The sequence below is a fragment of the Seriola aureovittata genome, chromosome 23 (genome assembly GCF_021018895.1).
Source record: "Seriola aureovittata isolate HTS-2021-v1 ecotype China chromosome 23, ASM2101889v1, whole genome shotgun sequence".
Taxonomy (NCBI): Eukaryota; Metazoa; Chordata; class Actinopteri; order Carangiformes; family Carangidae; genus Seriola; species Seriola aureovittata.
Window position 1 is genome coordinate 9,770,142 of NC_079386.1, and position 22,509 is coordinate 9,792,650.

The following is a 22,509-nucleotide window of genomic DNA, read 5'->3' on the forward strand; positions in this document are numbered from 1 at the left end:
TTGACGAAAAAGCAAAGATGAGCACGGAAGTGGAGTTGTTCAGTCATTTTGTGATTATGCTTGAGAGCAAAGCAGGAGTTTTAGCTGGTTTCAGCTGCAACAGAAGCAGCAGGTGCACAATTTGACTCGAAATTTCTCTTCTGACATGGACAGAACTGGAGAGTATCTGGGGCCATTTTCTATTGTCCTACTGTAATTCTGTGGAGTGACAGCTCAGTTTAACGGATCATTAGGTCATTAATCAATGCATTCAGGATTTTAAGCTCTCAGTTAATGCAAGTCTGCGCAGTCCGGGATAAGATTTAAAGATCTATCACTGACTAGACATTGTCTTCTCCCATTTAGGCTGTCAGACTAACCAAGGACTACACTGTGGCTTGTGTAGCCAAGACAGTTCAACCGCCACGTCCCAGTATTGATCCAGACTGAGTTTTTTTTTTATATATAGTATATACAAAGCTCGCCCCACACAGAGCCCTTATTTTATTCCAGCCCAGGTGGGATAGCCAGCCCTGATTGGTGAGATAAACCAAGTCCAGCATGTTATGATCTGGGTTCACCTTGTGTTTTTGAAATGGTCGCAGAGACCTGATCCAATCAGGCACTCAGAGGCGTGTGTGTCTGGTCTTGCAAGCCTGCCATTAGCTCAGCAGTAGATGACCAGGTGGGAGGTAAGGATGACCTCGGAAGGGTCCAGAAAGGTCATTGCTCCACTCCACCGTGGGAGGAAAAAGAGCCTCTTGTTGGATTAAAAAAAAATTCCAAACAAAGATGTGAGTGAGTGAGTGAGTGAGTGAGTGAGTGAGTGAGTGAGTGAGTGAGTGAGTGATTGTGCATTTGTTCTGTGGCACTGTTGTATTCAATTCAAATTATGTCATGTAAAGAATACTGCAGGGATGTTGAGCATGTCATTATCATGATAATCCCTTGTGGATAACCCCTAATTCAAGATAAAACATTTTCTACAGCACTGTTTAAGTAAGATATGCCCTTTAGGGGGAGATGAGCCTTCCACTATGACAGGAAAGGAATTTATGTAAAGCTAAATGCTTTTACTTAGTCTGGTTTACAGTCAGATTTGGTTTCTCCTAAAGGACTTCTAGCAGAACCCTGTTTATGTTTCACAGATTGTTGGCATTCAGCCATACTATTACCTCTAACCTTGCGTAATTTCTGTTTTCTTTTTCGTCAGCTTGCCCCACATCTGCGCTGGTCAATATTTACCAGATCAGAGGTAGTAAATAAATCATACTTGGACCAGGAGATCAGAGTATTAAAACACAGAGGGGAGTACTGGAGAACCTGTGGAGACCTAAGCAGTCACCTTTCAGCTGATGATTTATAGAGAAGAGCCCTGACCTATAGTATAACACTCGACTTGCACTACAATTAATATTGATCCACACAGCCAGGAGCTCAGGCGTTAACGCTGATGGCCTAGACAGTGCAGAGCAGATGGAGCGTTTGAGAGGAAAGTGTGACTTTCTAAACTGTCTTTTAGGAGCAGATTGTGTGGTAGGAATGTGAAGTTTTTGCTGCTTTGTGTGTTAGACAATGGTCCACATTGTCACCACTTCGACAGTGAAACAGCTGAACAGTTTATCACTAACACTCACCCACAATCTTATGTTTAGCTCAAATGTGCTTTAACGTTAATGTATTCAGCCAATTATTCTGTTTGATTATACACAGTATGATTCAAAGAGTGTGATGCAACCTGACATCTCAAACTCTCTTCCTCTATTACCAAATTAAAATACCGTACTGTGATTGCATTTGAGGCCGACTTAAATGAACATTCCCTTCTCTTGTATAAGTTTTTTACAGTAACTCCTATTACCAGCCCCAGTATGGGTAACATAAACAATTGACTTTCTAGTTAGAATAACTTGTTAATCAGATAAAAAGCTGAATAAAACTGAAAAAACATGGTGCTCAATGAAGGTCAAACAAACCAAAATGTCATAAATTAACAAATGTTCCAGCAGTAAGCCAGCCATTGCTATTCAAGTCAAAATACGTATAAAAACATCAGAGAATGATGATGTTACTTGGACAAGCCAATGTGAATGTCATTTTACTGCATGTCGTATGCAGCAGATTAAACTTTAAATTATGCAAATTATTTAGTAGCCTTTTTAACATCTTTTAGCTCATTGTTTTGGTTTTTCTGCCTACAATGTTCTTGTTTTGTTTCAGTCTAGACACTCTCATTGACCCCAAAACAAAAAAGAAAACTGTTAGCAGCATGCTTTTAGGAGTAAAACAGAGCTAAAAAGAGAGCAAAAAATTACACACAGAAATGTGATGCCAAATTAAATTTCCAAATTCTGCTCCTGCTGCATATTGGCTGGATATGTTTTCATGGAGATAATATGTCAAAGTGTTGCACAGCCCCCAAATGCCCATAAATTAATTAGAATAGCTTTAAACTGTGCCTAACTCATTCCTAATAACTCATGCCTAATGATGTTCAGGGGCGCAAACTCATACCTATTAATGAACATTTTACTATGAACATTAAGAATTGCTGTCGTAAAGTGTCACATAATGTAATTTTACCTTTTTAAATCTATTTTTAAATGCTGAAAGTTATTTAAGTTCAGTTGTTTTGTCTTCTTTAAGCTACAAAAGCGAAATCTTCCACCTCTGAAAATCATTTTCAAACTCAGTGCACTGTCATGGCAGAACACGGACATGTGAATTCCATGTATGTATACGCCGTTTCACATTGTGCAAGGACTCCTTTGAAAGTTAATTGGGTGATTCAACGTCATTCACCTCCTCTGTTCTGCCTCAACGGGCATCAAATAAACACCCAAATGCACCCTCTGTAATGTAATTAATGCCTGTATCCATCTGTTATTAAGAAAATGCCACTCAGCAGCAGTGGTGCATGACTTTCAGGTCATGAATGGATGGTTGGCTAAATACAGAAAGTACATTACGAGGAAGATCACATCACAAAGCAGGGGATCAATTTACCATGGTCGTCTCATTCAAAAATGCTGTCAACTGCACCACTGAAGCAATTTTAGAAAGGTAAATACAAACTGCTTATAAATTCTTTTGCAAAACTATACAGCCTTGACTATGAATATGAAATGCTCTGCATGTCTCAGCACATCAAGCCAATATCAGCCAGTGGCAGGGTCAGAGGCCGGGAGAGATGTGCAGAGGGTGTATTTGTTGCTACTGTCATTCTTCTCCTCTTACTCATCCTCCCCTGGTAAGATGCCTTGACAACTGTGACCTTGATACACACTGCTGATGGTCTGACATCACACAGAGGCCTATTTTACCCCGAGGCAATCTCCAGGTGTAGCGAGCCACCAGCTCTATGAGCTTACACTTAACAGTTTCTTCATCAGGAGGCTTCACATACGTAAGTGTCCAATTTCGACGAAATCAGAGTTGAACAATCAGTATTACTTGTTTGAATGAAATTAGTTGCTTTTGTTTTGGAAATGCAGCGGATGAAGTGGCAAAGACCTGCCCTAACTTAGAGTGGACTAAGGACAATAAACGGCTTCTGTGGAATAGCTTGGTTTTCACTGAAAGTCTCACAATTTGAATCTCTAGTTAGAATAACTTGACTCTTTTAGTTTAACCCAGTGCAGGATAGTGAAAAAGCAGCTCTTGCCATTACTCATTACCACTGCCGAGCTACCTGTGAGCAAGGCATTTAACCTCCAAGAGAAACTTTGGACCACTTTTCCTGGAAAAGTGTTAGTGCTGAGTCTGTCCTGAATAAAGAAAAATCTTGTCTGACTATCAGTATTTAACATAGCATCACTCAATTCTATACATTCAAGATGTATTCCTGTGAAATGACAGGCGATTAGCTTAGCTTAGCTTAAAAGGGTAAAAAAGCTAGCCTGGCTTTGTCCTGAGTTTTAATGTTGTGCGGTGTCTTTGGTGGTTGTCAGGCAACATCATACAAGCCACTGCTTCTGGCTTTTGTTAACAAGAAATGGTTATGCTATGTAATCCCCTGTAAACCAAATAAATTGTCTTTTTTGTGTACATGTTAAACAAGTGAGATGTAACATGTTACACTTTAGTGGTATGTTAGGCAAATTTATGTATTTTGGAGAGAGTCAGACTGCCTGTTTCCCCCTGCTTCAAGTTTTTATGCTAAGCTAAGCTAATCGCCCTTTCGTTCTAGCTCAATACTTAATGAACATGAGAGTAGGATCCATCCTCTCATCTAACTCTCGGCACGAAAGCAAATAAGTGTCTTTCTCAAAATAACAAACTCTTTATTTAAAGGTTTTAATGTATATAAATAAATATAGCTTAATACATGAGCAATACAAATGCCTCCAGTCCACATTTTCACTTAAAAAGATATCACACAATAATGACAAAGTAAATACATCACAGTAATTGGCAAAGCACTTCCTTTGCTCAAAAAATTAAGTTCACAAATGTTAATAAGACTTTTTTTCTTTATAATTAACAGTAAATTATAAGGCTACAGATTATATTGACTAATTAAAAATGGACGCTTCAAAAGCAAACAGGATGGATCTTTATTACTCTGTCTTTATTATCTGAGCTTCTCATAAACCAAACCCTGGAAAGACGCTATTGTTTATTTCTGTTCATTTCTGCTGTCCCATGTATTTATTCTCTGTCCCATTTAATTTAGGGCTGAGTTTGTTGCAATGAAAAGAGGGTTTAATTCATATGAAGTCAGAGTTGTCGCTCATGGAAACAGTTTGGATGCTTCTTTTTTTTTTTTTCATTGAGATTTTAAATATAATCTAGTAATTCGCATATCCTTTTATATTCACACAGCCAACTGAAAATCTTTTAATGAAAAAGCAATGCTCTTATCATTTTATATGATCCTCTTTGTTGCTTTTGTCTGCGGAGTAAAAGTCTTTGTGTAGCTTTACCACAATAGACAGCTAATGCTAAGAGAGCAAAAAGCCTGGACTGCGGCGATGTTTACAGCACAATGAAATTCACACAGCTTTTTATGAACGCCATAGCATTGATTTCTTCTGACATTAAATGGGCATCACAGAGAGAAGAATGATTGTTTTATTCTCTTTCTCAGCTGGTCAAAGATGTCAAACTGACATTCACTGTGTGAGCCTAGTCGCTTACTTGATGCTTCATAGCCCTTGTCTGGCAACTCATTCACATGCGCCCCGTTGTCTGTCCCGCTATATTTGTTTGCTTTAGAGGCAGAGCAAAAATTAAATGGGTAGAGAAATGTCCACAGGCCCTTCAGTACTGCGTGTATTTTAGTGTAAGTGTTTATCTTGTCTTTGCGTTTAAGTGCTTTTCTCCTCCTCCTTGATATTCCAGGTTTTTGTGAATTTTGCGAGGCACCAGCACGGAGAAGAAGACTCTCAGGCCTACGACAACCTGGTGGACACTTCTGATGAGAAGCCACTGCAGTCTGTGAAGACCTCCCAAGAAGGAGAGAAGGTGTAACACCCATAACAAAAGCATAACACGTTAGACTTACAGTGGGGCAGCATTATACCCAAACGAAAATGGAATGGGTTTGATTTTCAATTAAAAAAATTATGGGTTCATGAAAGATGCACTGTATTTGACCCTAATCACCACAGTGTGTGGAGGCAGGTCTTTCAAAATGATCTTTGTCTTAACTTTGCACCTAGTGCACCATTGCCTAATGGCTTGTAAGTGTTTGTGGTGCCTACATGTCTCCCTAAAAATAACCAATTAACTATTTCTAATGCAAAGAATCAAAAAAGTTTCTACTATAAATGTGTAAACTTGTGGTGAAACTGATTCCCTGTGGCACTGATCATGTAGCCTCCACACGGTCTGGGTGCCATTAAACGAATAGATGTGGGGTCAAAAAGAGTGTACAACCATGAGAGATGTTTAACAAACATGAACGACATGCCAGTTCAATTTTGTTTGGAGTGTACTGCTGATCTTAATATACCTCAGGAGAGTGTAAGGACTAAATTATTCCCTGAAAGCATTGCACAGCACCTCAGATACCTCAGCACTGACCTTTAAATTAAATTATATTTGATATTTTTACCAGTTGTTTACATGTGCTTCGGATTCTGATTATATGTTGAACTGTATATCTATATAAAAGAGAAACCTCTTCCCTGATGTGTTTTCAGACCAAATTATGGCAAAGACTTATTGTTGCTGACGTTGAACTGATCAGATCAGATGTTTGACTCACTACTGCACAATAGTTCAATCACTTATGTTCACATTTAATCACATATCCACAACTATGAACAATAAAGTAGGAACGTTTTACAAATGCTGAAAGAAATTTAACCTCTACATTATGATGTGCTGATAAGCAATCCAGTGATTGCCACTCAGCAGAAATGATTAATAACAATGTGTTGGCTTTGAATGTCTGAATGAGCTTCCAATCAGCAGTAGACAGAGTTTAATAAATTACGCTGAGGTTACAGCAGTGGGACAAAACAGAGTCAGTCAGTGTCAATCAGCTGTCAAACATGTTTGGTCTGCAAGAAAGGCAATGCATCCCATGTGTGCACCAATTATAGCGTACAGGCAACTACTATTCAGGGCCTTCCTGCTGCATTAGAGGCAGTGATCATGAATGTAAGTGGACACATTTCTTGAGGAGTTACTAATGAATGTATGAGCACATTTTGATGCATTTTTTAATGCATTGCCTTTTGAAATCTTTCAATTTTATTCATTACCTTTTCTTTGCAGAATCAAATTAAACTTTATTACTCAGAACTTTTTTTCATAACGCATGCTGGTACTGGTACTGGCACTGACGTGTTAATTTGTGATCACCAGAGGCCAGTGCCGGTATCGCAGAATAAAGCACTCCATCTCATGTACAGAACTCTGCTAATAAAGTGAAGATGTTATGTCACCATGTGCCCTCTAAACACCCAGAGGTTATGTTGAAAACCCTTCTGAAAATCAGCAATGTGCCTTATTTGCTAAGTTAAGGTGTATAAGGTGTATATCTTACGTTATGCAGGTATACAGACTATTTTATTGCAATTGACTATTTACTAAGTCCTGCCTCTCTTAGTTACTGTTGCTGCTGCTGTCAAGCTTCCCTTTTGCACATATTCTGTTTACAATGATAACAGTGGCAGAGTTACCACTCAAAATTATTAGTAATTTTGTGTAACAATGGGTCCTCTCTTTTTGTGCTTCCACTGGAGTCATTTTAAAAGGAGAACCTTGTAAAAAGGTCTTAAATATACATGTGATGGCTACATATGATACCATGCTAAAGGCGAAAGTACATGTCCTAGGAAAAAAAAGTTAGCATCCAACATTATTATTTTGTTTTAAACTCTGCTAGCATCCAGGACTGGCTTCCACAAACTGTGTAAATAGTAACATACACGGTGATTGTGGTAGTTACAATAGTGACTAACCTGTAACCACATAAACTATGTTTTCAGATTTTGATATAACCTTAGAGGTAACTCTGTTTCTACTGTTGGTGTTAGCTTGGTAGCCAGACATGCTAATAGACCTGTTGTGCTTTGTCACGGTTGCTAAGCTTTGATTGGATAATCACAGTTCAGCGGAGCGGTTTAGTGAAAGGTCAGTTGTGACTGGGAAACATCCATTTATAACAGTTGTTGATAATAATAAATACAGCAACATAAATGCTGTTTTTAAAACCGTAAAATTGCCTTTCTGACATTCATTTCATTTTTTAATTAAATTATAATTACAACGTGTGTAACATCGAACAGAAAATCTGTTACAGGCTTTGGACAAACAAAATCTAAAACTTTTAAATGGTCTGTGTCTTCACATCTGGCAAAATATCACTCAGCAATGTTTTATGTGCAATTTTGACTCAGGAATATTTTACATTCAAATGTAAGAGTTATCCATAGCTATATTCTAACTGTATTGTACAACAATGAGAGAATGTAAGTGTCTTAATGATTTAAAAACCCAAAAGCTATTTTCTTATGTAGCTTATAATACTTGGCACTTAACTTGAAAATGGTTGTGGTTTCCTTTCGAAGCGTGACATAATTTGTATGCTCTGCTAAGTCCTCACATTACTATCATGCCCGTTGCAAACAATAATGGATTCTATTTGTACTGAATATTGCTTCATGCCAAGACAAATTATTAAACATTTGCACAAATTGTAATTTGACTCTGACTTTACTGTTTGTACATTGCTGCGTTTGTCCACTGAAAGTCAACTTTGTACATGTTGTTTTGATGTCTTGTCCTTCCCTTCACTCCTTCGTGTCTCTCTCTGAGTGTTCAGTTGCAGGCTCACATCCGTCCATCTTATAACTCCGACCATGGGATGCCAGAATTCAGACTGCGCCTCAGTGGGTAAGGCATTTTTATTTCAAATTTAGCCGGGTGGCTCCTTCTCAAAGGGGACAAGACATTTTCTCTGCCAGATGTCTGAGAATGAATTCATTTTCTTGTCAAACTTCCATGTAGACACTTTTAGTGTGTGGGCTTTCTGTTTATTTATTTTACCTTTTTTTTCTCCAGCAAACTCAAAGCTAGTAAGCCTAAGGTTAAACCAATTGGTTTCTCAATTTAATTTCAGCATCACAAAAATATGTAGCTCTTGTTTTGGTGGTGACTGTCCTCCAGTTCATTAAGATGTCTCATTTTTATGTCATTCTAAAAACATTTCTAATACCAATTTTCTGCTATTTTTCCTCCAGTGGATTAGACGATCAAACCTCAATGGATCTGCTTAAGTGTCTGCTCTACTTTTCAGTCTAAATTATAGAGATAAATGCATATGGATTCTTTGTTTTCTCTCTTAGGTGCAAATGTATTTGGTTGTTTTTGTTTGTGAGTGGCAGTCAGATGAAGACAGGGAAAGCTGCAGTCCTCTGTGAGTTTCTGCTGTACTTCGCCTAGCTAAATTATTTACTGTTTTTTGTTGGCCCACAGAAACATACTGCAAACAGTACTCCTGTGCACAGGGGGACATCAATGTTGTTTTTGTCATTTATCAATTAAAAATGCCAGACTTTAGCCAGTTTCTAGATGAGATCATCTTCTCTCTGTTTTATATTATTGTAAACTTAAAATCTTTGGGTCTTTCACTGTTTGGTTGAATGAAAGAACCGATTTTAAAATGTCACCTTGGGTGTGATGGACATTATTCACAATCTTCTGACAAAATATGACACTTTTCACATTTAAACATGAACAAACTAATTGAAAAATGGTCCATGGTTAAAGATAATAATGAGTCGTTGCCCCAAGTTTGATCAATACTGCCACTTCCCTCATATTTTCCACATACAGTAAGAAATCTTATGCCAGGTAAAGTTTTTCTTGGACTTAAGTATCTTGAGTTAATGTTTGGTCTTGCTGCATGTATCACACCTCTTCTCTTTCTTTACTCATTAGGACTCCGAGCTCTGGGGCTTGCTGCCAGAGGCAATCAGCCAGGTGGGAACTTCACAGAGGCGATAAAACTGGAGTCTTAAGGTACGATTACTTGTCACATTCCACCATTATTCCTTGCACATTTCATCCCGGTGTAATACGTAGGTTTATGAGCAGAGGTTACATTACAGATCAGGGAATCGGGGGTGCAGGACTGAGCAGGCAGGCTGTTAATTTGTTTCAACTATTGATTCTCTTCCTGCGGTATTTCTTCAATACAGTATTTATATATATACTGTATGTTCAAACATGGAGGGCAAAACCCGATTGTCCCAAAGTACACCAAACTGTTAAATGTTTATTTTGCTGTCTCCCTTCTACAACTCTGCCACCACTTTTTAAGGGATATGCTCTCTTTTTGTAGTAGTAAGTATTTTTATTTGGCGTGGAGTGGAAAAATACAGCCGGGAACAGCCAGTAATGACATATAAAAGACATTTTCCATTTCAAGGAAGTTAGATTTGTCATTTCTTCCTCTAAAAAAAAATGTCCCCGACAGTGTATCCTCATTTTGTCATCAAATAATGTAGTTTTGCTTCAGTTTAGCTTTTGTAAAGTTTAGCTTTTAGATGATACGCTCACATTTTAGTCTAGTAAGACTGCTTTATAAATCATACTCTACATACAATACTCTTTCCTATGACTTGACATTTTGCCAATCTCATTGTCAAGTACAAGAACAAGGCACAGTCAGTTGAAATGGGAAGATTACAGGAGTCAGAGGAGATTCAATGATCTGCTCGACAGACGAGCTTTACAGAAAGCTCCTGCTACCTTTCAGACTATAATCACCCTCTGTACTGTGAGTTTGCTGTTCTTGCTTCAGGGTAGCTGATATAGGCTGTCTGGAATAGGTAGTAATTGGAACAATGTCTCAGTTCGTCTCACTGCAGTCAAACTACTATAGACACTTCAGAGGAACTTGGACTTTTTGCCTGCCTGGAGAGATTTTTTAAATGATCTGTTAATTTTAACGATTGTGCCTCCATGTTCTGTTTATTATTTTTCTTTGTCATGATCTTGTGCTGCATCTATTTACCCATGGGTTTACAGTAAAAAGGCTGAACTGTTTACTTCCGTTCATTCATTAGGAAGCGGTACATCATTATTTTTCATAACTGTCAAGCATATTAAAATGCTTTGTTCTACTGTTGGGACGTGGAGACTCAAAATGTTCAGGATTAAATAAATAAATATGAGATTATGAAGAAACTCTATGAACAAATACAAACTAAATAAATAATCTTGGAACTCAACTCATTATTTTGAACTTTTAAACCTAACAAATTTTTTAAAGGTCATTGTTATTTCTACCGGGGATTTTTATTTCAAAACTTCCTATTTTTGAAGTAATCATTTCATAACTTTACTTTTCCAAATAACTATTTTATTTCATAATGCCCTTTTGCAGTCTTCAGCCATCAGTCATGATGAACAGGGTATTTTTTCAGTATTCAAACTTTTTGAAACTCTGCAAGCTTTGAAAAAACACATTGGCGCTCTTACTGGTGGTCCTTGAACTGGTTGCATGATAAGTCGTTTGAAAAAAAAAAAAGAAAACTTCTCCTCACTTCAGTAATTGAAAGGTCTCCGCAGAGCCAGCAGCGGGCTCATAATGTTTCAACAGACCTCATGCTTTTCCAGACCAGTGTTGATTTTAATATTAACCCTGCTGATGTTGTTGTAGAGGACTTTTGACAAATACATTACACACTGTAGCTCACTAATGTTGTGAAACTCAGATTTATCCAGATGGAAAATCTATGCAGTATTTATGTTTTCACTAAATTAAAATATAAAACACAGATGCAATTCACTTGGCCTGTGGCAATAACACTGTGCTGCCTGAAACTGCTGTGTACATAAAAGGAAGAAGCTGACATTTGGGGATTGCTACCACACGTGCCCCAAATCTGAGTGTTTGAAAAATTGTCCTTTTAAAAGCCTTTGTAGTGATCGGAAAAAGCTATTTTGAAACCTAATTATCGCTCCGAGTTGCTTCATTTTCCAACTTTGAACTTTACTTTAAGTATTTGTTTGATGATTTGTTTTTGTTTTTTTTGTTTTTTTTTGCATGAAATTATTTTGTTGACTTTTTATCCTCATAAAAGTGCTTCAAGAACTTCTTCTGCAGGAGAGAGGTGGGAATGTGCAAACAGTGGAATTAGTACATGGTCAAGACTGCACAGTAAAGTTCCCATGAAATGTCTCTAGACTGTGTTTTTCCCTGGGGTGGATGGAAACATGTTCAATATTTCAGTACATTCAATATGTATTTTATATTTTCCACAGGAACAACTGTGGTTCTTGTCATTAAAAGTATGACTACTTATTGGGTGTTTAGCCAACAAGCATATTACCAATTAATTTGAAAAAAACGGTGTTTCTGAAATCATCATTAAGTCTATAACTGTAAATATTTACTAATTATCTCCTGTGGCTCAGGAGTGGTGCTCCAGTATTCACTCCAAACTAAAATATTTAATGTGGCTTTCTCCCCGTGTTTGTCTGTCTTGTCTATTTCCGAGGATCTAAGACTGAGTATAAAGCAGATTTCATTATTTTCTCTAATGAATAATAGTTCCCGTGTTCCCAAAAAATGAGAAATGTAGGGCGTGTGCTTTTGTTTTGCATGCAGCGTATCTAAAGCTCCACATGAACAAGTGAAATAACGTACGTGCGCAGGCAGTATATTTTTTCTCTGGTAATGAATGTCAGCAACTTCTGCCAAACAAAAGAAAAATGAGAAATAAGTGTTGCGTTGACTTTGGACAATTTTTTTTTTTTTTTTTTTTTTTTTTTTTACTGGCTGAACTAGTTACTGTGCATTTCTCACAGAGCAGACCCCAGTGTGTGACCCCGTCTGCAGCTGGTATAAAATATCACTGTTGTCTTGTGGAAAAGCTGCTCCTCTCCTCCTCCACTTAATTGCCTTTGTTGACATTTTTATGCATGCATGCCACGCTAAACTCTCCATCTCGTGTGCCACTTTGATTTAGAGGACGAAAATACCATCTCCTCTTTCTTCGTCCTGTCCTTGTTTTTTTTTCCCTCGCTCAAGATATGACATAACAGCTTCTGAATTATTTTTTTCCCCAGATTCTTTTTTTTTTATGGTAGCCATTATATCTGAGTGTTTGTCACTGATGTTTTCTGCTTTTATTAAGTTGGTGCTATTTCTTTAATCTCCAAGCTATCCTGTGACATGTAGTAGATGCCACAAAACTCACAGTGAATGGGTATTCAGTCATTTGTATGCAGTGCTGGTTTCCAGAGCTTTATTTTGTCGACTATATCTACTATATGTGGGTGAGTGACCCCAGTGGACGCTGGTGTGAAGCTACCAGGGGGTCGTGATGACTCATACTATGACGGGCTTCAGTTTAGTCCAATTTCTAATCTTTTATAAGGTTAAAGGTAAAGAAGTTGCTATGATGAAGGATTGTCACACTTTTAGTCCATTTACACCAGATGCTTCTTCTTTGTTGAATGTCCTCCAACCTCTCTGGGGCCTCATGCTGAGGGATGATGAGGGTTCGAGCTTGCTGGATGAGCCTCTATTCCCTTTTGATTTGTGTTCATTTAGGATCTCCTGCAGCGATGAATGCTACAGCACCGCTGCGAAGTCAGAGACATTTCTCAGCACCTTCCAGCGATTCTTTCTTCCTGTCCAGCTGCCATCCCCAAAGTGTACTGCTCCCATTTGTATGGAGGGTGCTGGGTGGGGGTCGCTGTCACGGCACTGTCAGGCATGAGCTGTCTTGTGCCGTGACTGATTGTGGCCATTTTAATCATTTAGCTTTCTTTAAGTCACCTTTGCAATCAGCGGTGAATTATTTTCCTTCCTGATTCATCATATCTGTTTTGGCTTTGCTTAGCTTTTTTTTTGTGTGTGTGTGTGCGGGAAGGTAGGGCGGGGGTAGAGGGGTGGTTATTACACACACAATTGCACAATCATACCTTGAGGATGAACTTGATCAGCAGCTGAATCAAGTCAAATACTGAAATAATTCTTCTCGGGTACATTTTTTACGACTACTAATACATGATACACTAATGGTTTTCTCCATTTTCTTTCCCTTTCATCAAGAAAACCAAGTAGTAAAGTTCACCACACATACAGTGAATGTCAAGGTTAACAAATAACAGAGGCGAGGTTAACAAGTTGACTATTCTTAACATACAAAACGGATGTAAGGCCTGTAGTAGCACTTTTTGTGTGGAAAACACTTTTGAGCCACGTGTCCTAAAAGACTTTGTACAGATAGAATCAGGAGACGTAGAGGTTTCAAACAATGTATCATTTGTCAGGGTTGTGTGAATTATTGACACTCGGGGTGTTGCAATATGTCGGTATTGATGATATTTAAAACAATGAAATATTGATATTGTGTTGATATATGATAATATCGTGATGGCAGATGTTAGGCCTGTTTATCAGTTCATCTAGTTGTCTTTTCACTATCCATTATGTGTATTTGTTACGGTTACAGCCCCTTTCCATCTCCTTGCACTCGTATGTGAGTTTAATTGATTTGCCAAAAGAGAAGAAACACAATAAAGAAAAGTGAATATAAACAATAACAATTTTTTTCCCCAAATTTTCTAATGATATCACGATAATATCATTATCATGAATTATTTTGGCCAGGAGCAGCCTTAGCACAGTCCAAAAGAACACCCAGAACAGCAGGTGTTAAGGTTAAACCAGTTGATAAGTTTAGCAGGGTTGCAATTTTATAATGTCTATGGGACTAAATAAACCTAAGCTATCCCGGCCTATGACAAATTATATTTATTACACTCAGAAGGAAATGTTATTCCATTTTTCTCAACGTAATGACTCTATGTTCCATCTCAAAGTCCTGTGCTCAACTATCCACTCCATCCTCGTCCTCAAGACCTCCATGTAAGAATGTGAAACTGGAGTGTAAGAAAAGGCTGCCACTTAACATAATCCAGGCAGAAATTACTTTTCCTCTTAAACACATCTGGCAGAATGATTTAGTAGTAATCAGTAAAACATATTTTTTTAGGACTCAGATTTGAATTATTGTGATTTATTTAACTTTCTGCAGTAGTGTGAGTAAGCAGTGTTTTTCTTCATAAGCGCTTAACTTCATAATTCCACAAGTGAGTCAGGGCTCAGCAGCAAAACTCTCATGAACTTATAATTAATTCATTTGCTGGAGAGTGTTTGTGGAGCCTGTCGTCCTGAAAGGTTAGAGGGTTTGGCAGGTGGGGGAGTAAAAAACAAATCTGCACCATCTGAAATAAATGCTGTATGTTCATATGATGCGCTCAGCAACGCGTATAGCTGTTACTGACTTCCAAGCCGGAACTCACAGACGTTTCAAATTCAGTACATTTCTGTAGAGATAATGAAAATATCTTTCCCATCATGCAGGTTTGTGGATTTGAACAGCATCAGGAGCATGCAAACATGAGCGAGGAGTCAGCTCTGACAACCGTATCTGTCCCTGTATTTCCTCCCAGAACCCTCCTCTATCATCTAGTTGGGTGTGTTGTCCATTAAAGATTGCCTTGAAGTCTCAACAGTGGTCGTGACTTTGTATGTAATCTTGTCTGGAAAGTGATGCACTCGCTTGAAAGGGCACCAGTGATCTCGTTGACAATAGAGGCGAAATAACGAGCGGGCTCTCACTGCCTGTTGCCACTTCAAAACCTCACTGTCTAATGGGTTGGTGAAGAGGCTCGGTTTGCCAACAAGGTTGCTGGAGGAGGGGAAGCGGAGTAAAAGAGAGGGAAAAGAAAACTGAAGGAGAGTTCACGGCCCAGACACTCTCAAGCCCGGCTGTTTCTCCTCTCTCTCTTTCTAAAGCCTCCCAGCGCTTTCCAATCTGTTTTTGTAGCCGGGCATGCGACTCCACTCCCAGTGTTTATCTGACATCATGAAAGGTTTCGGCTTCCCCCGATCCGCTGACAGCCCAAACCCTTCAGAGTGCACGCACAAGCCCGCTCGGCAGATGACAAAGCGCCGCTGAGCCTGTCGGCAGACCCACGCGGCTCCCAGCATGCTTTGCCCTCAGCACGTCACCTACCTGGTCTGGCACCGGCTCAGCCTCGGAGACCACCTCATTATTCACTTTGACAGGGTTTTATGACCCAGCAGCTATGCCCAGACTTGTTGTGGGAGCATGAGCAGATGCGTGAGTGTGTAGCTGTGGCACTGTTATCACACTGCAACTGAGCATAAAGCAGGAACTTCTAGAGTAAATAAACATGAAGACAAATAGGTTAGTTGGGATTGTGATCTGTGTTTAATTGAGCGGAGTCGTAGGTGGTGGGTTCACTCAGTAGTCGAGTCAGAATTTGAAAACTCGACCTATACGAATGGAAAACCCCGTAAGTTTGATTTTTCACTTCAATTGTTATGCAGTGCAGGGTTGGGGGTTTAAAAAAAAAAACAAAAAAAAGCCTAGGAAAGAACCTATTAATGCACCACACACATGGGCCTGCAGATGCATACTGATCAGCAAAGCCTGATTGAGCACAGGATGATTCACCCAGGCTTTTATTTTGATGGAGCGATTCAGGGCCACACTTGAAGAGCCACCTTGCCATTCCCTTTGCTCTCGAGTCTCCTCATGAAACACCAGGTAACAGCCCGGGGCAACACAAGCCCAAAATTTGCCACAAGCAAGGGGGGGGGGGGGTCCTCCAATATATTTTTTCCTCCTTTAAATCGAATAAAGTTTGACCTTACTGTCGTTGGAATACAAAGTAGGTGAGACAGAGGACCCCTGTTCAAAGCAGGATCTGAATGGCTCGCCACAGCTTGGGAACTAACAGTATCAGCACCCTGCACTCTCTCAGATAAGCGCAGTCGGCTAAAAAATACAGCGGTACATATGTTTACCATCATTATACTTGGCTGCATCAGGGGAAGAAAAAAAAAATGGTCAAGGACATGCAAAATATCTGACCTTTAAAATGCTGCAGCCGCTGGACAGACCCCACAAATAAACCTTGTTTTGTTAAGCGACATGACTGAAGGGAAATTTCTTCTTCTGTGTCAGTGTTTGAATGAAAATAGATCGGACTGACATTGCCATGCAGGAAAGAAGAAGCAGTCAAGCTGTGTGAACTTATCTATGACACATTCTGTACCATGTGGAATTGTTGGACACATGCTGGTTGTCATACCTCCTGATGAGTGACTGCAGAGAACGCAGGGAAAGTATCATTGTAGCTGCCTTCGTCGTTTCCATTACACAAGGTTTGTGAAGAGATCCTATTGAGACTTAAATTGACAAATGAACTTAAATATGTGATTACCTCGTGTTGGATGTGGTGGTTACAGCGTTAAATGGTGTCCATAGCAACAAATGTAAATCAGGCACAGATGTAGGGCAGAAGAAATAGTCTTCTTATTACCTGCCTGTAGGATCTTACATGTGATGTCTGTATGATTTCACATATGACTGTGAGTGCAGTCTTAACATTTTGACACGTGTGTGCGTGCTTGCATCTGGGTCTGTCCATGCATGTATGTACAAGAGAGAACAATGTCCCGCTGTGTGTGCGTGTGTGCGCAGTTCCAGTAAAAGGCCAGGCCGATCGATCAGCAGGGGCTTAACAGCTTTAGTCAAAGAGCACACTTCTGCTCGCTGCTTTACACTCTGTGGGCTTCCCGTGCTGCGGCCGCTCCAACGCTGAATTCAAATGTCCAGACCTCCGCACGGACACGCAGACTTGAGCCCTGCCGGACTAAGACTAAGATGACTGAGGTTCCTCGCCGCGAGTACGTGAGTTCGCAAGGATAGGAGGCTGCGCTGACAGAAGACTGGGCAGACACGGCTGTGATCAAGGTCAAGTTTTAAAGAAGAGTGGCAGGGGTGTTAAAGGATTTTTATTTCCTCTCACACTGTGTCGCTTGCATCATCGTGGGAAATGATGGAGTAAAAGTTAACAATTTTATCAGTCAAAAGCAATATGAATTAGCCAGTTAATAGCAACTTTCCAGACATTTTGATTGTTAACTCAACATTCTGACAGCAGATGGACGTTATCAGCTCCCTGCCATTATCACCGGGAATCGAAGACCTTATTCCCAAGACAAGAACAAGCCTCTGTCACCTGATGTCTTTTATGATCACATCAGCAGAGCAGTCATCTGTGTGAAACCTCACTAGTACTGTCTGCAGGCTAGCACGCTCTATGGAAGTCCACACGGAGCCCACAGTAAATACTCGCATGAGAGCCCTCGCAGACTAGATGAGTTTTGGCAAAGGCCTGCCCTGACCCCTCTGCAAAGCCTGCAAGTCAGCAAGTGTGGGCGAGGGCGGACTTTTTGGATTCAGCACATCTTCCGTCTTTACCCCCTCGAGTTGTTTTACTGCATCTGAAACCCCCGTAAGGAAACGAGAGGCCCGAGCAGAGATACTCAGCTCGAGTGAGGGACTCCAGCTTTGTGTCCAAAATCGAGATGGCTTGTGTGTGAGTGACTGATTTATTTATAGACTTCATGCTCACTCTAGTACCTGATTGTGATGGATTTTAATGGCACATCATCCTACACGCTTCCTTTGCTGAAATGAAACACTGAGAAAGCAACATTTTACAAACAGTTTGACTGTGTTGAAGGGCAGCAGGTTGATTATTTGCAACAAAAAAAAACACTCTTCGGCTAATGTGGATGCACGAAAATAGACAAATTAAGCTAAAATGTAATTAGCGACAAATTGCTTTGAAATTATGACCAGATTGATTGCTTTTCAGAGTCAGGTAATTCGCCGTGTGATACCACGCGCGCATGTTCTTGTCTTAGCCTCGCTGTTAGACAGTTAATCAAACCACTTCACTTGTCAAATGGATCACCTAAAAACGAGCACAACGGCTCTCGGCTCCGAGGGAAGAGAGCTCTGCAGCATGAGTGTGTGTGTTTGGTCCCAGCCTTTGCAGCTGGTTGTTTTTGTTTCCAGCAGCTTTGATTAGTGTGCTCCAGCCCACTTGGCGTCCCACATCACTGGGAAACGCTGACAGGAGAGAGCAGGAGGAGACGCTCCTCGGGCACCTAGTCGTATCTGAGGACAGGGCCGACCCAGGAGAGGGAGGAAGACATATGTAACGTTCATGCTATGGTGTGAAAATAAACACACCGGCGACATCATGAGACGCGAGCCGACATTGGTGGCAGCATGACCACTGGTTAAGTGGTTCAACCAATCCATGTCTGGTGCCATAAAATACATAGTTCTGTGTAAATGTTAATTTTGAATGATTGCTTAAATTTCAAAAAGTGTTATTCCAGTTTATTTTTGCAGATAATTAAATATGACTCTCACTGTGAATGGAGATGAAGCCTAATCAGGGCATTGGAAGAGCTCAACAGGCTAAAATCCATCTTTTTATTGTAAAAAAAAAAAAAAAATTAAAAGAAAAATAAACCATCAGTTAAAGCAGGTTTTTGATTTTTAACATTTCTTTTCATCCCATCACAACGAGAAAGCCACTTTTAGATAAGAGGGGGCAAATGAAGCTCATCAGTCCGTGTAGGTCGGTCTGAGTGGTGCAGCTACAGTGAGCCTGAATCCTTCTTCACTAGGCAGAGATGTTCTCATTTTGTATACTGTGATTATAAAGGGAAACAGAAACCCACTTAAAAAAAGGCAAAACATTACAGGGAAACCATTTTCCAGGACATTTACTGCACATGGTCAACAGCCTGCAGCTGCTCTCTCAGACAGAAACCACTTGTTTCTCTCGGTATGAATCTCCAAATATTCAGGCTGATTTGTTAGTGGTTATGTCTTAACCCTCATCCCGGCCTCGCTCATCTGTCTTTTCCTCCTTGTGTTGGGGGCAGATGCTCAAGCAAAAAAAAAAAATGGCACCCCTTGTAAATATAAAAAAAAAAAATGAAGTTACATACAGTAGCACATCTTTTACTCCCCCCCCCCCCCCAATTTACAAAGAAAGCCTATGCTCAGTGTGATGTGTGCACTAAGGTGAAGGCAGCACGATCATTCTCTTCCTCAGTGCGTCCTGGTGGAAGATTCTGATGACCTCCCTGTGGTTTATCTGGATGTCTTCCTCTATGACAAGCAGGAGCAGATCAGAGAGCTGTTCTTCTCTGCAGAGACCTCTCCTTTTTTTTTTTTTTCTCACCGGCAGTGTTGCTGCATAGGTTCAAATCATCTTCACAAAGGTCGGAAAGATGAACTGGCCTCTGTTTATCTTCGCTATGGCAAGGATTTTTTTTTTTTTTTTCTGCAGGCCTCTTGAAGGAAAGCTGGAGGGGAACACCTCTCAGCTCTGTCTTCATCTTCCCGCGGACGTCTTCCTCTGCTTCTGAGCTCGGGGTGCTCACCCAGTTGCCACACACTGTTGAGGAGTAGAAAGACCAAATGATTCTCTCAGTGGGACTTCCAGCATTTCTTTACTCCAATCTCCTGTTAAGCTCCTCGGTCTTTGTATCAAGAAATGTGCAGAGCACACTAGCCCTGAAGTGTACCTCCGAAGCGGAATGGTCCGAGAATTCTTCCTGCAGAGAATTTCATGCTAGAGCACTGACTTGGAACACAATATGAAGTTTATTGCATTTCTATACATCTTATTATTCCCTTGGGCCAGATTAGGTGGATGGCTTTCCTTTCACTGATGTCATCTCGGAGCTTCATAACAGCTTCCACAAATACCCTGAAGGGCTTTCAGTGCTCTCTCTCTCTCTCTCTCTCTCTCTCTCTCTCTCTCTCTCTCTCTCTCTCTCTCTCTCTCTCTCTCTCTCTCTCTGCAAGCCCATTGGGTATCTGACAGCTTTTTGAGCTCCACCACACAGAGACTGCTGCCATTTATCCAATGCAGCGTGTTGCTTTGGGAAGCCAGTGGGGGAAAAAAAACACCTGCAGCTTCCTCCACAACATTGAAGAGCATCACAAACTGCTCGCTAAACTTCGAGGCTTCGCATTGTGCACACGTGTTCTTGTTAGACCTGTACACAAGCCGCTCCATCGTAGCCTCGGCCACACACGTTTTCCAGCTATAGACTCTTCTTGTACAGAAGGACGCTTATTATTTCCCAGCTCGTCGTCTGTAGTCATAGCAACATTGGACACCTCAAGGAATCTTTCATTGTATTTGCATATGATGAAGATATTGCACTACAAATGACACTTGACATCAGAGTCACATTTCACTTCGCGTCTCCCTACTGATGTAACTACCCAGTGCTGCAATTATATCGTTTTAGCTTCTGTTAGACAGCAAGTGACACTTCTGGGTGACTCTGGCAACATTTCCTATGTGCATCTGTCATAGCGCGAAGATGCATTCACGAGTTCAAGGAAGTTACAACTGCTGTTGCCAGAGTTACTCTCATCATCACCTCACAGTGCTCGTCCCCGCCGTGCAAGATATCCTGTCAGATCAGTTAACCTGGTCAGGATTTCTCTATTTGTCTGCCTCACTCACTGTCTTAACTTCCAGCCGCTTTACATCTGATACATCAAACGAAGGCTGGAGTGCCTTTTTTTTTTTTTTTTTTTTTTTTTTTTTCATTTGAGGTAATTGTTCCATCTCACCATGTCTGTCATGTGGATTGAGTGTTCAATTTTTCTTTTTTTTTTTTTCCAAGAGAAGTGTTCCACTTTCTTATGCCAGTCCTCCATGCTTATCTGCTTTTACACTTTTCTTCAGAGAGGAAAAGCTGACAACTTAAACAATGCACTGAATCAGCAGTAGGTGAGAACTCCAGCTTCACTTTTCCAGAGTACCTTTATAAGTTTGGAATGGAGGCATTTTTTGGGAGACACCATGTCTGGTTTACAAGGGCCAACACTGCAGCACCTGGAAATGTCACCCTCATTGCACCTGACGTGAGATGCCTCACCGTTGGGAAGGATATGTAGGATATATCATATATTAACTATGTTTGCAATTACCTCCTCTTAATTAACAGCTGGTACTTGCACACACCCTTCCTGTGCCTCCATCTCACCTTGGTCGTGATCTAACATGTCAGAGAGCAAAGTTTCTGCAGCTGGCCCTGAACACAACTAAATGGCCTTGATCTAGGATAAAATAGCGCTGCTACTATTGACTGCCTTCTGTAGTCCCCCCCTTCTTTCTGTCTGAGGTCAGAACTCAGATGTAGTTATCAGACATTACAAACATGTTTTTCATTGAGAATTGATGCCATGGGCCAAATTTAAAAAAATCAAAATATAAAATTAAGAAAAGAAACGGAAAAGAAATGTTTTGCAAAGGGCAGTTATCTGGTCAAAGGCTGAGAGAGCAGCTTCTTGAGTTATCTCTGCATGTGCCTGACAATAATTGTTCTATTAGACTCAATAAACCCGATATAACAAATACACAGATTATAATTCTTAATAGAAAATTTTGCTGTACTATTAAGTGATAAGATAGAAACACCATTATAAAGAGTATTACCATTCAGGTTACGGCTATGCCATTGTTCTGTATGACTTCACTCACAATCCCTGGTATTTTATGTGTTTAAAAGAAAAGGAAGAGGCGTCATGTGGGACGCATTTAATCGCTTTCTTGCTGAGAGAAGAGCGGTACTCTTGTGTCTGTGCAGTAAGTCCAGAGCTGGAGCTGGGAGACAGCTTAGCTTAGCATAACGACTGAGGTTACTAGGCCTGAAAGCCTAAAAAAAACCCCACAAATTGTCATTTATACATGACTGTCTTTGTACGGATTAAACAGATGAGATGCTGTTCATTATTCAGCCTTGGAGGTACTGGTAGACACTTTTTTGAACTATGGGCATAGTTAGGCTGGCTGTTTCCCGCCTGCTTCCAGTTAATCACCCTCCAGCTATTGCTTCATACTTAACGCACATACATGAGAGTGATATTGATCGTCTCTTCAGACTCTCCACAAGAACATGAATAAAAATGTTCCCCAAGCCGTTCCGCTGCTCCTTTAATAGGGGTTACTGTGGGGACGTCGGGCAGTTTTACTGGGCCGTTTCACAAAAAGGAAAACATGAAAATGTGTGAATTATTTTCCAGGAAAACTTTCTATGTATATATATTTGTAACTTTCCATGATTTGTCTGAGTGAAATTTCTACAAAGTGTATCCCCAGGCGATGCATGGGTCTCCATGT

The 22,509-nt window shown here is 40.2% G+C and overlaps 1 protein-coding gene across 1 annotated transcript in view; it reads left to right on the top strand.

Annotated features, from left to right (window-relative positions):
• The window catches only part of LOC130164873 (phospholipid-transporting ATPase ABCA1-like), a 170,464-nt gene that overhangs the window by 143,251 nt on the left and 4,704 nt on the right, over positions 1-22,509 (top strand). Inside the window, exons 50-52 of the mRNA XM_056369863.1 lie at positions 5,323-5,445; positions 8,258-8,328; positions 9,376-9,456. Coding sequence (XP_056225838.1) covers positions 5,323-5,445; positions 8,258-8,328; positions 9,376-9,456 — 275 coding nt within the window. The remainder of the gene's footprint in view (positions 1-5,322; positions 5,446-8,257; positions 8,329-9,375; positions 9,457-22,509) is intronic.